At 40.1% G+C, this 18,293-nt stretch overlaps 1 protein-coding gene across 5 annotated transcripts; it reads left to right on the plus strand.

The window, feature by feature from the left end:
• The first annotated feature begins 1,240 nt into the window (after positions 1-1,240).
• Positions 1,241-17,899, plus strand: uckl1b (uridine-cytidine kinase 1-like 1b). 5 transcript variants are annotated; one of them, XM_004546002.5, is made up of 15 exons: positions 1,241-1,376; positions 6,483-6,676; positions 8,617-8,723; positions 9,819-9,989; positions 10,363-10,434; positions 11,211-11,400; positions 11,511-11,572; positions 12,641-12,657; positions 14,499-14,597; positions 14,720-14,813; positions 15,323-15,385; positions 15,538-15,660; positions 15,889-15,996; positions 16,093-16,249; positions 16,370-17,899. In XM_004546002.5, exons 1-15 carry the CDS (start codon positions 1,303-1,305, stop codon positions 16,447-16,449), a joined length of 1,611 nt encoding a protein of 536 aa, XP_004546059.1. In that variant the 5' UTR covers positions 1,241-1,302; the 3' UTR covers positions 16,450-17,899. The 5 variants fall into 5 exon arrangements, with proteins under 5 accessions (XP_004546059.1, XP_004546058.1, XP_004546060.1 ...); XM_004546001.5 differs by lacking the exon at positions 12,641-12,657 and adding an exon at positions 13,755-13,774; XM_004546003.6 differs by lacking the exons at positions 1,241-1,376; positions 12,641-12,657 and adding exons at positions 1,429-4,047; positions 13,755-13,774.
• The last annotated feature ends 394 nt before the right edge of the window (positions 17,900-18,293 follow it).

The following is an 18,293-nucleotide window of genomic DNA, read 5'->3' on the forward strand; positions in this document are numbered from 1 at the left end:
AGGAGCCCTTAGTGCATAGGTGTCAAACTCTGGCCCGCGGGCCAAGTTTGGCCCGCAGCGTAATTACATTTGGCCCGCGAAGCCATACCAAATTACTATTAGAGCTGGCCTGCTGGTATTATACAGCTAATATATATATTGTTTAGTATTAAGCTTTGCTGTTCCATATTCAGTTTTTCAGCTAAACTTGTTTGAGTCCATAAAGACTCATTCTTATATCTGGAGGAAGATTTTTTTCTTCAATAAATATTAACGTTAGCCCGCGACTTTGTTCCAGTTTTGAATTTTGGCCCACTGTGTATTTGAGTTTGACACCCCTGCCTTAGTGCATAAATGTTTTTTTAAATGCAGCTGAATAATTAGGGTTACAATTTTATCTAATACTGGCTTTTATCACACTTGTTCATAGTTTATTAAAGCTGCACTTAGTTGCCACTAATTGTGCTCATGAAAAAAAGGAAATATATATTTGTACAGTACTGTGCACAACCCCTCACTGAGCCACCCCTCACTTCTTTATATTTTGCTAGGAAACTGGAAATTTGGGGCTGAGATTTATTGAAATGTACAAAAATTCCTGGAAAATAGTGTAGGTGAAAATAACTCTAAAAAGCTTGGAATGTCCACCTTCAATCACCAACACAGCCTGAACTCTGTTAGGAAAGCTTTCTTTTAATTTCTCAAAGAAGTCAAGCCAAGCCAGTTTATTTATACTGTGCACTGAAACACAACAGACACTGAACAAAGTGCTGTCACAACACTGGTTCATTCCTTGATATAGGTGGTTTTTTGTTGTTTTGTTTGTTTGTTTTCCATTAGTAGGTCAGTGTTAAGTGGTTTAACAAACAAATAACATTCTTCTGAAAATGTTAAGGTACAAGAACTGGACTGAAAATCATTTAAAAGACTTTAAGAGAACTATTGCTCAAGACTGCTTTAAAAAATTACCAGAAAGTCTGGTTTCTTGGAAGCAAAATATAAGGACATAGGAGTGGCTCAAGACACAGCACTGTAAAGTTATTTAGATTTGGAGAGAGATTATGAAGCAAAACTAAAATTTAAAAACTGACTAAAAAGATTCATCTCCACTCCCACCTACACGTGGCCTGTAAAAGGCCCTGTAAGCTTAAAATAAAAGTACATGCTGTTTATTGTGAATAGAAAAAACGGATCACGTGCATTCTGGGGCTTGAAGTCCAAGTGCAGCCGCGAAGCTGAAAGAGATTCCACTGAAGAAATACAAGTCCCATGATGCCTCAGCTGTGACTGCGCTCTTAACACCTGATTGTCAACAGGGCAGAAATGTCTGTGGTTAGCGTGGAAGACAGGCGCTCAACGATGGACAGCGAAGCGAAAACTTCCTCTGTATCGAACAGGTATAGAGTTTGTAGATTGCTTCGGAAACCTTTGGTATTATAGTACATTATTATGACGTTACTGGATGCATTTTTTTTTTTCATCTTATCCTGGCAGTTGGGTTAAGCATCTTTACGGAAACACGACCTGTTACACTGTACGTCCCAGTGGTACAGTAATTAATATATAATACGCCTGATAAATGTAACAGCAGTCTAGAAGTTACAGTATAATTATTAGTTTATTATAAATATAATAAACCCGAGGCCTGCTTTTTGAGTCTCTCTTTTTGTCCACTCTCTCTCCCTCTCTTTGGCTTTACGATCTGTCATCTTATTTTACACGAGGTTGCCTCGTAGCTTTACTTCATTGTAATCTTCGGAAGCGAAGAAATCACATCAAACACGTCTTTACCAAGCAGTCACTGTTAACTGAAACATGCTCACCTATTTTAACGTGTAATGGGAATCGCTAGAGAGAATTGGAGAGCTAGCTTAAAGCAGAGAAAGTGGACTAAGAGAGCTTTCTTTTAGCAGAGGTGGAAAGCACGCGCCTTGGTGTTTTCTGGAGGTACTGCGGCGTGAGTAAAGCGGGTATTTCTGGCAAATGTCATCTTCCTATGGGATATATAAGGTAACGGAACAGAATAACATTTGGGTTAGGTGACTAAGACTCAAGCTGAAGCACTTGGTCCAGTTGTTTGTCAGCTGCTGGTCTGCCTTAGATGTTCAATACCTCGTTATTCCACAAGAGGGCGGTATTGTATTGGTGTGTCCGGAACAGAGAAGTTCCTGCTCTTCTAGACGTCAACCTTAGTGGCTCGCAGGCTTTAAAGTTATACTCACATTATTAAATGTATGACCGCTGATATTAATATAGTTGTATGACAGAACTCAGTTGGTCACTAAACTATAACCTAACACAGAGGCACCATAAACTGTTAATTGAGGCAGTACCGGGCCAGTCGAGAGCTCTGCAAGGCAAAGGTTCTATGCACTGCAACCTCCCTTTATCACTGAATATATTTGACTTTTTTTTTAAATTAGTAAGTAAAGTCAGCATTACATGCTGTTACTAATACGTTTAGCTTATATTATAGTGTGTTTACAGTATTAGTTTTAGGTTAAGTGTTATTGCAGCCGAGACTTTGTAAGCCTCCTGTGCATCACTGTCGCCATAGCGAGATGGCTGAATGTTTGGCATAGAAACCAGTTCAGGCTTCTTGTTTCGATGTGGCTTTCTTGCTCTGCAGCTGTCCTCTCGATGAAGATTAAAGCGACAGTGACACTACCAAACCATTACAGTTCAGATTAGAGGAGAACACTCAATTCTCTTTCCCCTGTTGGTCCCCTGTATAATATAAAAAAGTGAATAAAGAGAAATGAAGTCTGGTCAGAATCCATGTTCCAAAATATTTGGAAAAGCTTTCATGTTGCTTTGTATTATAGCTAGTAGCTTCTCTAAGCTGCTTGATTGTTTTTCTGTGCACTGAAAAGCAATTAGTCCATCTCCTCTGAACTCTGAGCATAATGATTTGTTTGTCTGTACAAGTTGTGGCTAGGGAGGAGTGGAATGGCGTGCATGTGTGTGTGTGTCTGTGTGCGTTTCCCAGGGCTGTTCCCCAGACCGTCAGCTGATAGAGCAGCAGTGGTAGTGTTGGGTTTCATCATGCTGTTTATTCCCCAGTCTTCACTGTGAGTGAAAACAGGGAGGGGACTTTGCTCTTCGGGCGTGTGTGTGTGTGTTTGCTGTGGTGCTGACATCTCTAGACTCGGTATAAGGCACACAGAGGCACTGTATGTCCCCACAGGGTAAAAGCACATCAGCTCCCCTCTACCCTTCCCCTCTGTCATCCCCGCACCCCCTTCAATTTCTCTTCACCTCCCCAACACAGCCTGAGGCGTCTCTGTTGTGAATTCAGCCAACTGCATCAACATCAGAGGAGAATAATGGCTGGCTGTGTGACTGCGCTGCACTCTTGTTATTTATTTCTGTTTTGTCTTGTTTTGGGTTGTTTTTTCCACCCTCTAGTTTGTTTCTTCTCTTGTCACTCTCTTCTGGTTCCTCTTTCACCTCCGGCCACATACTGCGACACTGACTGCCAAAGACAGATGACCCAAGCTTGGCATGTGTCTGTGTGTGTTTATATATGTGGGTGTGTGCGTGTGTGTACCAGGAGTGGTGTGGTCTGGTTCTAACCCGGTGCTATTAATACACCCTAATGAACATAATCTGGAGGGCAGGTTATCCTCTTATGTTTGTTGGCTGGGCGTCTAATGGGAGGAGCAGCGAGTTAGTGAAAGAGGAGGGAAATGCTGTGCTGTAGTTTCACACTGAGTGCGCCTCCTCTACCAAGCTGCAGTGCCTTCTCTCTCGCTCTGTTGAGAGAATGGAAGAAATAGAAAGCTAAGCAAATGTTTAAAGTTTCGTTTCTCATCCAAGCCGATTCCCATGTATATTAACCACCTTCTGTCGCCACCTCTCTGGATGTGATGCTCCAGAGAGGAGCGCTGTTAAGTGTGTGTTTGAGTGCATATGAATATGTACACTGAGTATACCGGCTGACAATAGTATAGGATTAAAACACAACTTTTGGAGTACAAACACTGGAAGCTTCCCAGTTATGAACACTCTACCAGCTTACTCAGGAGCTAGAATATCTGGCTGTTGGACGCTAAGATCTGATGGCAGGTAAGTGCATTTTATTTCCTTTAATGTACTCCTTAGGTGACCTGGGCAACTTTATTCCTGTCTGTAGTTTAAATGTCCTTAAAATGTGTACAGCTAATGCTTTTAAAAGTCTGGATAAACAGGAAAGACAACTCCAAGTTGAAGCTCACTTGTTTATACCCTCTAGGTTTTTGTCTACATACTTTAGGAAATGTGGCACCTTCTAAGTGCAAACGTGATGTGAGGAACCGTAAAGTTTTTTTTAAACTGAGAATTTTACACTGACATTACAGTAGTGTTACGTACTTGTACATACTCGTTTTTTATGAAATCTTGTTGGACAAATGAACAAGCTGATGTGAAACAGTAGTCACTTTATGCAGCTAGGTTGTGTTAATTTACTCTTTGTGTGAGCCATTGTGGAGAAAGTAAAGAAAAACATGTCGCTTTACTGACATTAGATGTGACGTTGCGTCTTGATTTGCTGCTAATATTATCCTTCAATCTGCTGCCCATAAGGCTTAGATGTCTGCTTCATAAGGGCCTTCTCAGGTACCCCACACTATAACTTCTTATCACAAAGGTGCATTCATGTAATGTTTTGAAGCACTGGGTACTGTAAGTGTAACCACAGAACAAGGACATGATTCAGCACAGTCAGCTAAGCTAATCTTTTATTGCACACTAGTTGGGTTTTAACTGATAACCATACTTCAGTGAGCTATGTCCTGCGCACGCTCTCAGCAGTCTCCCACTCTGCTCCCTGGCTCCCTCTAACCAGGTGACCCTGGTGAGATAAGATAAATCTTTGTTCTCTCTTGTTTGCTCCTCTTCTGAGCTCCTGGCAGTCCACCTGGGCAGGTATATGACCTATATAAATGTGTGGAGCCTGACAGTTGACTGGAAAACAGAGGAAGATCTAAGACTTGTTTATTACAAACGCCGCTATAGTTATGGCCGCTGGCTTTTTACAGTCTTCACTGGGTGAAGTGTGGATGGCTCGGATAATGCAGTAAGTGTTCCAACTGTTGCTCAGTTAGGCATACCGCACACAGATGTTACGTTGTATTTGTTAAACAATGAACGCAGCAGTTGTTTTCATGATGATTGTGGGCGGCAATCGTTGAGCGACTTTAGATTGCTTCGCTAATCGAGTGGCATTTTCCTAAAAAAGCAATATTTTGTTTATCAAACGTCAGCGGCACAGCAGATTCTTGAGACGCTGACAAAATAGAGTTATGTAAGAGAAGTGAGGCTGTTGTTTTAGAGGAAGTAATAGAGAGGTTGCTCACCAATCTGCTCGACCAGTTCTTTGTACCAAGTTTTTTCTCTGCTCTGAATTCCAGTTACTCACAACTGCCGAATGATTTGTAAAGGCACAACATTAAACTTAGTCATTATAGGTTAAGTAACTTACAATAGTGAAAGAGTAGCCCATATGTGCAGCTGTTTGCAGTTTAGACACAAAACTCTTGCAATGGGTATTACATAAATTTCTTTCTTAATTTCTTCTATCTTACAGAACAGATGAGAGACCATCAGGTGTAGTTTGAATAAGTCAATGCAAATTCACTCCATGCCTCGCTCGCCTAAGCACCTTGTACCTGTTTTGAATTGGCTTGTTGTCATTTGTTTATGAGGGCCTTTTTGCAGCAATCTTTTCGCTCGTAAAACTGATCACAGGACTATTCGATTAGTTGAATCAACATTTCTCCACTTCTAACATGTTCTGTAGGTGTTTTTAGGTACTGTAACCACCTGCTTTTCTAGCATGCTGTCTTTCCAGTGGCGGATACCTGATCCTTTCAATTGGTAAAATACAATGGACTATGAAAACACAATCCATCACTTTGACTCTATAATTCTCTTATGGTTATGGGGAGCTTTAGATGTAATATATTATACCATCTGTACATTAGTACCTGCAGCAGTTACACTGGACAAGACTGGACAAAGTTGACAGGTTGAAAAATTAACCAGTGACAGGAGGGAAAATGCTACACTGCTGTTTTGTTGGTAACTAACTGGGCCGCCTTTCTTTAGTCAATCTGTTCATCCATTGCATGGTTACATGCCACAAACAATGTCTGTCTCTGTGTGTCTAATGTGTCACCGGGCATTAGATACAAGGGGACAACAAGGCTATACCAAATAAGAGATTGCTATTTCAGTGGGACTGATCCTGTATATTACATTGGTATGTTATTGCCTTGATTCTGTTGTTTTACCTCGTTACCTTTCCATGAACGCTCACCGATGTTAGAAGTTGAAATCATGACACAGCACATTCGGGTTCAGTGTGTCTTACTATATACAGGTGGAGAAGATGTGATGATGGAGAATGTTGGCGTTATACTGCTACGCAAAAGGTTTTATGAAACCCAGAAAAATGCAGTGACAAGAAGGAAAGTTGCTTCCTGTGTACCAGAGAGTAATGTCATGTTTCTCATCTGCAGTGGAGGTGGCGAGGGATCACTCGACCGTCTCCTCCCCTCGGTAAGCACAGGCCTCTCGCCCAGGAAAAGGACAACCAGCCAGTGTAAGTCAGAGCCTCCTCTGCTACGCACCTCCAAACGAACAATCTACACTGCTGGTCGCCCACCCTGGTACAACGAGCATGGAACACAGTCCAAAGAGGCATTTGTCATTGGTAAGAAGAATGACTTTCTGTGTTTGACATTTAGACATCATAAAGATCTATGACCTGTCAGAGCCCCAGCTTAGATTAAGCGGTGAGTTTTCATCTAAAGTATTATAAATATGTTCGGATTGTACCTTTAAATTTAGGAAACTAATGAATAATTGTTTATAAACTAACCTTATACTTTGTATAAGTGAAAATTTTTAATGTTTAGAAAACTCAGGGAATGCACACATTAGCATAATTTCTTCCCATATAGTTGTGGCACAAAGTTGTCATTACCTTATTTAAGGTAAGGTAAGGCATTTTCTTGGCGTATTTGACCATTTTATGAAGAAGAAAGCTTGAGAAACCTAAGCCCAGTTAGAGATGCACTGGTTAAAATTAGTTGTTTTTCACAAACTGGAGAGTTTCCTCTTTGGCAGAGTGTTTTTAAATACAGGAAAGCCCTGCTATACTAGTGATAAAGGGCATTAACTCACAATTTCTCACTGGATGGAGCAAAGCAGATCCATCCAAGTATGTTAAAGATGGGTGTGCCCTGCTATCAGGAAGTGCTGAACTAATGTGTGAGAGACTTTGTGAAAAATAGGAATAAAGAGAACGTTTATGTTGAAGAATGTTATTGGCTCTGTTTCTGCATGCCTTTTTAAAATAGCCTAAAGCAACCTCACAATGCACTCAAACAAGTCTTGCCAAACTAGTCAAACTACTGATAGCATGTTTGCACCAAGTGAAGGTACACTTACCAAACACTTTATTAGGGCCACCTTGCTGGTACCAGGTTGGATCTCCTTTGGCCTTCAGAACAGCCTTAATTCATGACATAGATTGAAAAAAGTACTGGAAACATTGCTCAGAGATTTTTGTCCACATTGACATGGACTGATTCTTATATAGCGCTATTTTACCTCAGCACTCAAAGCGCTTGTTTTTTTTATTGACATGACAGCATGACACAGTTACTGCAGATTTGTTGGCTGCACATCTCAAAGGTGTTTTCTCACTTGCATTGATCTGTGACTGTGGAGGCCATTTGAGTAACTCCTTGTCATGCTTAAGGATCCACTTTGAGATGAGTTGAGATTTGTAACACGGCACATTTTCCTGCTGGAAAATGTGACCACATGAACATGGTCAGTAACAATACTTGGACTGTGGCATTTAAACATTGCTCAAGTCGCTACTAAGGAGTCCAAAGTTTGTCAAGAAAATATCCGCCACATCATTACACCGCCCTGAAGGCAGGGTGGTTAGATTAGATTAGCCTCTATTGTCCTCTGGGGACAAATTTACCTTGGACAAGCGAGGGAAACACATCATGTAAAATAACACACATATGCAAACACTCACAGAGAAAATGTAACTCCAACTCACAGTTTTGTACCTTTTTCCTGAAGACATCAACTCATAATCATTATAAAGGATGTCATTTTTGTCCGTAGTAATTTTAACTATCTTTGAATCAGATTTTGAATTTGGGATCTGAGCTTGACAGAAAGGTTTTCAAACCATGTAGTGATACCATAACAGATAATAGATTCAACAGTTCCCCTAACATCACGCATTTATTCACTCCAAGGTAGCCTTAAGCTCTGAAAACCTCTGACTCTGCCATCTGAACGTCACAGCAGACGTTTTTCCAATTTCCTTTTTTCCAGTTTTGTTGACCCCTGGAAACTGTAGCATCAGATTTTCTATTTTTGGGTCATCCTCTGTAAAATCTAGAGATGGTTGTGTGGGAAAATCCCAGTAGATAAGCAGTTTGTGAAATAATTACAGTAAAACCATACCTATTAGTCATTTCAACTTTCTTCCCAATTCTGATGAACTTTTTAAACGTCTGCAGATCATCTTGACCATGTCAACTTGCCTAAATTCTTTTGTTTTTGTAATTTAACTGGAAGGAAGTTATTACTCAATGGCTGTTTGTCAATTTTTAATTTCAGGCCTGTGTGGTGGCAGCGCTTCAGGAAAGACAACTGTAGCAAGGAAAATCATAGAAGCTTTAGATGTACCCTGGGTTGTACTACTCTCAATGGACTCTTTTTACAAGGTATTTCTGTGGTGTCTACAAAACCGTATATGTCCTTTTGCATGCAGTGATACATTTGTCACTGTATCTGTGAAGTTGTTAAAAGTTATCTGAATTTTTAAATGTTGCTGCATGTCTAAATAAGTGTTTAGAGTTATAAATAAGACATGTGATAGGTCCAAGAAACTCTGTTCTTATCACTTTTGTCTTGAATGGCTGTTAACCACCCAGGGGCCTAAAGGAAGGCTAAAGAAAAGCGAGCCTGAGTGCAGGAAACAGGGTGAAAGAGAAAAGGAAACATTTCCTTTGGATCCCAGAGGGAAAATGAGAAAAAGAGGTTTTGATTAGAGAGAGAGAAGAAACAGAGTAGATAAAATATAAGGAGGCAGTGCTGAAAACAAGGATGAAAACACAGTGATGGGTGTTAGGGGGAGAGAAAAAGAGATGTAGTGAACAGTGTAGCAAGAGCCATCATTCTTGCCCCCTCTACACCTCCACCCACTCTCTAGTTGTGTAATCCTGTCAAAATCTGACAGCGGCAGATCAGACTGTGCAGAGTTGGAGGGATTTACCAGTGACCAGTGCCGCTGTAGCCCTCAGCAAGTGGTGGTCTGCTCACCACATTTTACAAAAGATTGCCATTTATTTTCAGTTAATCTATGCATTTTTATATTTTGCTTTTTTTTCCAGTATAACATTGGTTTATTACATAAATATGTTACCAGTTCATTTGAGAAGGGAGTGTTGCTGTTCATTAACTGCCAAATACCAGGACTGGGTTTTTAATGTTCAACCACCCAAAGGACAGATACGTGCGTGCACATACCACCTCGTACGGACGTCACTGTGGCACATGATGTCCTCCTAAATTTAGGTCCCCAAACTTCTCTGCTCTCGATCAGCGATCTGTGCCAAAATGTTTTTGCGTTATTATTTGTGAATGCATCATTTGTTGTACTGCAAAACACGTGTGTAATGTTAGTTGACTAAGAGATTTTTCTTTTGATATGCAAATATTATTATGTGTTCATGCCATTTTCTCAGGAAATCTTGTAGCATTGAAAGGCAGCATGCAGTGGTGACATACTCTAACTTCAGTATCATGGCAATCCTCAGGTCCTGTCCCCAGAGCAGCAGGCAATGGCTGCCAGTAACGACTATAACTTTGACCACCCAGATGCCTTTGACTTTGATTTGCTGACACACACCTTGCGCAAACTCAAACAGGGCAAGAGCGTGAAAATCCCTGTGTATGACTTTACAACTCACGGGAGACAAAAGGACTGGGTAAGGATGAATGCACAGACCCAAACATTTGGCTTTGTATTTTTAAGTTATTAAGTAGCGTGTCATTTTTGCATATAATCCCTCCTTTTTGTTTACCGAAGAAGGTTTTAATCCTCTTTTCTATAGATTTAGCTGCATTGTAAAGCTGTACATCTCCAGATGGTCTCCGACAGATCGCTATTGTGATATCTGTCTACTTCTCTTTATCCTATCACACACAGACATTCACACATTAGTGAGGCAAGTCAGTTTGAGAGCTTACAACGATTGTTGGAATACATGCACACTTAATGTGTAGTGCTTTAATGCCCTCGTTCTCATTTTTGGTATGTAAATTGTATTGTGTTATTACATGTACATGTCTCTGCCCCAGAAAACAGTTTATGGAGCCAGTGTTATCATCTTTGAGGGAATCATGGCCTTTGCAGATAAAGAACTGTTGCAGGTAAGAGAAGGTCATTAGCCCTGAACAAACCAATACAAGGTCCTACTGTCAGCTTTGTTGTCAAAAATATGTATTACCTAATAAAAAAAAACACTCTTAGAAAACACATACAAGTGGTGTAAGAGGTCTTTATTAAACAAGAGGTAGCTGTTTATTTTTCCCATGTTGTGTACATAGACAAGATTTGCAGGTTTTTAAAATAGATTCAGCATATGCATGATAGCCCAAGATAAGTAAATAGATTGAAAAGCCTGATATGTTTGTATGCACTGTGTGTCAGCTAATATGTGCAGAGAAGTGAATATTGATTTAAAGATAAGAAAAAAATATCTGCAGTACATAGTTTGTCCACTTGAGGGCGCTGACAGGTTTGTTTTTCAACTGTTAAGTGTCATCGATTTAAAAGACGTAATGGTTCTGAATAACTGCAGTATCAACTGCAACACAGTAAAGTTAATGAGTTTTTTCCTTTAAAGGTCTGTTAAAATCAGAAGTCATTGTAAGCAAAAGAGAAGCAAACATTTTCATTAGTTATCTAATATTCATTCATTTTTCATCTATACTTACATTGACGTTGCAGGAAATATTTTTTGCTTTCAGATCTTTCATTCATTCATTCAATTTTTTTCTAGAATTTCTTGCAGGCTTTCACAATAACCCTTTAAAAATACAAATTTGAATACAGTTTGGTATTTTAAGCTCGCTATTTTCATGTCATCTGTTTGTGAATGTGTCTTATATTACTTTGTGTTGATCTAATCAACTTGTTTTTCCAGTTGCTGGACATGAAGATCTTTGTGGACACAGACTCTGACATCCGCCTGGTGCGCCGATTGAGGAGGGACATTACAGAAAGGGGCCGAGATATCGAGGGGGTCATCAAGCAGTATAACAAGTTTGTTAAGCCAGCTTTTGAACAATACATTGAGCCTACCATGCGACTGGCTGATATCGTGGTGCCACGTGGTGAGTATATACCAACATACTTTCATGTACATGTTCAGTATAGCAGCAACAATCCTAAAAAGATTTAAAATTAAAGCCTCATTTTTATGCTTTCTTTTTTTTCCGGTCAGGAGGTGGCAACATGGTGGCAATCGACTTGATCGTACAGCATGTTCACAGTCAGTTGGAGGAGGTAAGTGAGGTCATGCTTACAGACATAAATATAAATACACACGCAGAAAATCTGTCATGCCACTTAAATAGTTAATTTGGGGGGAGAATTATAACCTTTCATTTGTCCTTTTTCTTGATGGCCTCCGGGTCAGTACATCTAGTTATGTTATTGCATTCATAAGAGGGTGTATGTGCAGGCTCCCCTTCAGTATGTGCCTGTAATTTCAAGGCAGATCACCCCCTCTAGTGGAAAGAAACTTTACTGAGGCTGAATGTCTGTAAGTGCTTTGGGGAAAGGTTTAATCATTAATTATTAGTCATTTTCTGAATCTACTGCCAAAGCACTTAAAGCAAGAAGGCTAAATGATGTTTTCTTTAATGTGCTCTATGAAAACAGGGCTTCTGTTTCTGTTTTCTTATCATTTCATACTTGAGAAGAAGAATGAATATGAATATAGCCCTTTAAATATGGCATATATGTGTGGTTTAGTGATTTACACAAACAAACAATCCCTGGTTAGACCCTTGGAGGAGACTCAAATCCCTTTGGGGAAGGACATCCGGCTAATGCAGAGCTCCCCACTGTGGTGACCCCTTGTGAATAAGGGAGCAGCTGAAAGTAGCTTCCTCAAATAAAGAAAATATGTCAGATGGAGCTTGCTGACAGAAATAGGTTTCAGTGTTTTAACCATATTAACCTCTTGCTGTGGTTATTTGTCCTGCATTAATTCAAACCAAACTAATCTCCAGGCATTTAGTTTAGGAATAAATGTAATCACAGTGGAAACATTACATCCTAATACATAATTATGCAGCATTAGTCACACAGCCTTATAAGACACCCTATCTTCATACTTGTCATACACAATGTCGATTGATGGCCTGTTAGACGCACTTTGGGATTAGCTGTGCAACATGCACTAATCACTGGTCACCAAAGGCACGCTCTTGGCTGTCGGAGCACTTTGCCCTACTGTGCAGTTTGCTTTGTTCCCTCACAACATACACACACTGAAACACATATGCTGCTGATGGACTGCTCTCTCACTCTCTCCCCCTCATCACCAAATCCCTCCATTGCTTGCAGCGGGAACTCAGCGTCAGGTAGAGTGGCCTTTATCCTTTATATCGTTCTCTCCTCAACATCTGCCCAGTTCCCCTGCTGCACCAGCTTTTTTACTGGGAGAGCGAGAATAAATGTCAAATCAGAAGAGAGCAAAACCAACCTCTACCTTCCACCGACGTGCTGGCTGCCATGACACGTCACCAGGCGGCATTCTTGTATCTTGTAGCTAACCAAATATGGCTAATTAGTGCTCTGTCAGTGGGGACATAATACACGGTTAAGACTCGGTCCACACCACCTCAGAATAAGAAGAAGTGGATCAAAATGTGCGAAAACTGCTGTCAACATTTAAAAGCTGCACTCTGATAAGAAGTTTGAAAGTGGTGTAGTGCAGCCAGCATTCAGTGTAAAGGTGTTGGTTTTCCTTCTCTCTACCTTTTAAAGAAATGACAACTCACACTCTTCCTGCCTTCTGTGTCTAAAAATACACCAATGAGTCAAGTCACTGACCCCTCCTTTCAGCAGCAGCAAGAATAAGAGAGAGAGTGACTACAACTGAAAACGAGAGAGAGAGGAAGCTCTTGCTACAGCTATTGTTGACTATCGCATACCTCAGCCACAGAAAAAGTTTCCAATACCCTACTACAAAGCGCTGAGTTTTTCCATTGAATGTCGGCCACAGTATCTGAGACAGAGAGAGAGAGGAAGTGAGCTTGGTGTCTGTCTTTAGACACAGGATGTGCTGGGGCCTGTGAGCTGAAATACCAACTTCTACTGTTCTACACAGTGTAAGAGTGACAGCCACACGATAGTTTGTGCACCTCCCACGCATACACGCAAGGGATGCATGGGTACAGATATCAAAATCGGAGCTAACACTTGGTTGGTTTCTTTTTCTCATTGCATTATTATTATTATTATTATTATTATTATTATTATTATTATTACTATTAAATTTTGATGTCATTTAGTTCAAGGACTTTTGACATTTGCAATTCTGGCTGTCACACTTTTCACTGTTCTCGATAATCTTTTCATCCACCTGATTTTATGTCTTTTCTCATTTTTCTTCCTCTTATCTGTTGTTGTTTTTTTTTTGGTTTGTTTTTTTGTTTATCTGTGTCCCTCCCCATAGAGGAAACTTCGCTGGGATATGTGAGCAGACATGCTATGATTTCTCTTTTCTTTGCATCTGGCTAATGTGTATCTCAGTGGCATTGCAGTCAGTCTAGTGTGAACAACACTGCATCACTGAGAATTTGTAAAAGCGTGTCTATTCCCCTCAAGTCCAAGGTAGAGCGAGGCTAACAAGGCATTCAGAACTAATATTTATTCATGCAAACATGGGGAAATATTAGAAGTGCAGCCCTACCATGGGAAACTAATTATGCATGTGTTTATATTGCACATTTAAATCTTTTATTTGTATCTGTATAATTATAATTTTCAAATTAATCTATTTTTCCATTATCACGGTCTCTGTGGTGTTGTTATTTTCCACTGAAATACTCAAAACTGGCCCTGTGTGCGCTGCAATTTTGTGTGTGTGTTTCTTCCCAAGCACTCCCATTACTGTGGGTACACTGCCATTATCAACTTTACTCTAACTGCTATTGAAAAATTATTTGTGTGGGGTTTTTTTGTGTTATTTATTTATCTGTTTTTGCATGCACACACAGGTCTGTGTGTGTGTGTTAAAGTGTGTATGTGCACGTGTGTGTGTGTGTATGACCTTGCACATACTGTACACATGCGTGCAGAGCAGTCTTAATTGCACTGGCTTTCACGTGTTGCACTCATGCGTCTGTCCATCTTTTCTCTTTTCCGCTGCTCTCGGCGTGTACCACCCCCGCGCTACTATTTGTTGCCGTGGTTACAGGGCAGCCCTGGCTTCTGCACACCAGGCCCAACCCCTCCCCCAGACCCTCAGCGTTCTGGAGAGCACACCTCAAGTCAGGGGCATGCACACCATCATCAGGTAAAAGCTAAGAAAGCACATTGTTGTTCCGTTAATAACTGCATTTGTTTTCATGGAAACCTGGACGGTTGAAAGCTGCCGAATAAACCTTCGATCCTTCTTTTCTCGACCATCACATCTAGAAACAAGGAGACCAGTCGCGATGAGTTCATCTTTTACTCTAAGAGGTTGATGCGGCTGCTGATTGAGCGAGCCCTCTCCTTCCTCCCCTCACAGGTCCCAAACACAAACACAAAACGGTTCAATTCAAGTATTGTATTACACTCTTTCTTAATTAAGTTACGTTCTTTATACCAAGGAGGGCATTTAAACAATTGGAAAACTACCACAGATAGAGAGAGGTGTAGGAGAAAGAAAGCATGAGATAACCACTCAATAGAAAGATGCTGACAAGTCACACACGGAGACTGTGCTACAGTGTGTGGCCCTGAAATGGGGAAAAATCTGAAAAGGCACTGATAAATGGAAAAAAGAATCTCCCCATCTGTCTTCTACAAAGAAAATCAGATAGACATAGTGTATTGGCCTGCCACATGAGTATGGAAACTTATCAAGTCACCACAGTGGAAAGTTTCCATATCTTTATCGCAACATTCAGTGTGCATTTCACAAATGCACGTGACCGACAATTCAGCATTCACTGTAGCTTGTCACAGTATATTTTCCTTACTGTGGTAGACTATAGCATCGTTCTAAAGCTCTTATGATTTTTAATATTACCTCAGGTCCACATAGTGCAGACCCCCCAGGGAGAGGATTACGAAGGCAAGACTTTCCACGGAAAGAGGGTGAGTGAACTCCATTTGCTTCCTGCTATATTCTCTGTGCGTTATTTTTAATTGAGAAAAAAAGAAAAACATTCTGAAGAGTTTTGTCTCGAAACTAAATTGATGCAATTAACCTCTGCTTAATTTTTGTACCCCTCTTTGTTTTGCTTTAGATCACAGGGGTGTCCATCCTGAGAGCCGGGGAGACCATGGAGCCGGCTCTGAGGGCCGTATGCAAAGACGTCCGCATCGGCAAGATCCTCATCCAGACCAACCAGGACACTGGAGAGCCAGAGGTAATAAACCACATTAATGTCACATGCTGTCAAAAACCTATAACCAAAAACAATTTTGGTTATATGAGTTTTTACATTTACACATTTTCACAGTAACCTCCTTTGGCCTAGTTTGCCATGAAGCAGTTGTTTGTAATATTAGAGGTTTTCTATATGTATATATATAGCTGTAGGTCATATGTGTCACATTTTAGCGTGAACCCACATCCTGTCTGTGCACAATTTTAGCTCCATTATCTTCGTCTACCGAAAGACATCAGTGAGGACCACGTGATTCTAATGGACTGCACTGTGTCCACTGGAGCTGCTGCCATGATGGCCGTGCGAGTCCTGCTGGTGGGTGCACCCAGTTGTTCACAACAATGCCAATGCCTCCTGTGCAAATGAATTGCACATGTAGATCATTTTTCACAGTTGTGTTTTCAATTTCAGGATCATGATGTTCAAGAGGACAAGATCCTGCTGGTTTCTTTGCTCATGGCTGAAATGGGAGTCCATTCTGTTGCTTACGCGTTCCCGCAGGTCAAAATCATCACCACGGCTGTCGACAAGAAAGTCAACGATCTCTTTCACATCATACCTGGAATAGGTGAGCAATGCTGAGGAAGCAGGAAGGACAGGACAGTTTTAAAGTCATTGAAATGTAAAAATAAGCATTGTAGCACTGTATTTATATTTTTTATCGATGTCGTTTATTGTTGTTTTTTAGGAAACTTTGGAGATCGGTATTTTGGAACAGACGCACCGCCTGACTGGAGTGATGAAGACATGGATGAGCCCAGTTACTAAATCAATTGCTGTCAGTTGACTTACTTTTTGAGAGTCAGGGCTGTGCTCCTGGACGATATGAAGACATACCATTTGCCCCCGTATGGCTGCTGTTGAAAAAAAAAAGACTAAAGAGAAGAAAAATGTTGCTTATTTGTATCTGTTTGGTTTTTTTAAATAATGTTATTTAAATTTGTGTTAAATATATTTTTATTTGTACAGAATGTAATAAGGTCAGAGCGTTTTAGCACTTAAATTGTGACAATCTCTATCGATTTCTGCAGAAATGTTCTGAAAAGATTTTTCTAGCCTTAAACCATGTACTGTGGACGACACAACTGAATGTGAAATTGCATGCGACATAAAAGGAAAAGAAAGAAAAAAAGAAGTAAACTTTTTAAGGTTATTTTTTACCACGCACCTTCCTCACAACTTTCACAAAAGTAAAATCAGAACATGAACTCATGTTGCTCAACTTCCATCGCCATGAGCACTTTCTGAAGGACCATTCAATCGGAAAATGTGTAGGTGTATTTTTTTTTGTCTCTCTCTTTTTTTTTTTAGCTCACTGGTTCACTCTTTTCCTTCTCTGTGGATGCTGACCTAACCAGTTGAAAAGGATGTTGAAAAGCATTTTTCATTATACGGCTTTAAGTGCGTACTTGTGGTGCGTATTTATGCAGAATGTCGCTCATTTGCATATTTTTTTACTATGGATAGTCCTGACCAGTCAGCGAGCAACTCGTACGTCTTTTTGTTGCAGTGAAAATGGGTCATCTTCATTTATGTGAAGTGTTTATTTTAGTCCCTCAGATCCCAATTTATCCCTCCATTATTTCATTTTTTTCAGCAGCCCATCAGATTGTTTGTTCAAAAACGGCTTTTGTGGACATATGAACTCAAAATATCCAAAGGTCACAAAGAGTCCTGATAGTGCCTCATCTTTAAACTGTCACGCTAAAAATGAATGAGATCTGTCAATGCCGTTGCCTGTTTAACATTTCCTTACTGTTTGCTGAAAATGATGCTTTAGTTTGCCAAACACGAGGCGCTTCGCTTCATCCTTGCGGGTATACGAGTCCGGGATATTTGAGGAAAGTTGTCTATAAACTTCTGATATTATAAACCGGGCCATAATTACCATTACACAGTGTTCAGTTTAACAACATTTTCTATTTTTTCACAGTTATTTGCTTTTTTCAGGAAAGGATTCATAAAACGACAAAGGAAAAAACAAAAACATTGCACTGAAACTGTAAATCTGTTCTGTCACATACGCAGCAAGTTCACCTTTAAATATTAATTGTGTGTTAATGTACATTAAATGTGCACGGGTATGAACCGATTGTGTTATGTAGCCTCATTGGGTTTTACTCATCTGCATGTTTTGATTTTAATTCTTTTTGGGACTTTGTTTGGTTTTGTTTTGCTTTTTTAAAATATTGAATAAAAGTGCAATACAACTTTTAAACTGCTCACAGTTTATTTATGCGAAATGTGAATTTCAGAATCTAGTATTCTGCCAGCTCCCACGACTTATCTGAAAATATTCTCCACTCTGGCTGATTAAAATACACCTGCAAAAAACATAAAGCAGGGTGAATATTTCTACCTTTATCAACACATTTCGAGAACGAGAGACACATTACCTACACTCAATGAACAGGAAGGATATTGTGGTTGTCCTCTTCTCATGGAAAGTAACCTTGATATCTTCCATCACTTTCCATAATTATCACTCTGACAGCTGTCAAGATGTCAGCCGCAGTAAAGTGTGATTGACGTGCATTTCATGAGGCTGATGGACAATTACAAATCAGCAGCCTCTTGGGCAGATATCAACACACATGAAGCATCGTGTTTTC

This window comes from Maylandia zebra, linkage group LG20, assembly GCF_041146795.1.
Source record: "Maylandia zebra isolate NMK-2024a linkage group LG20, Mzebra_GT3a, whole genome shotgun sequence".
Classification (NCBI taxonomy): domain Eukaryota; kingdom Metazoa; phylum Chordata; class Actinopteri; order Cichliformes; family Cichlidae; genus Maylandia; species Maylandia zebra.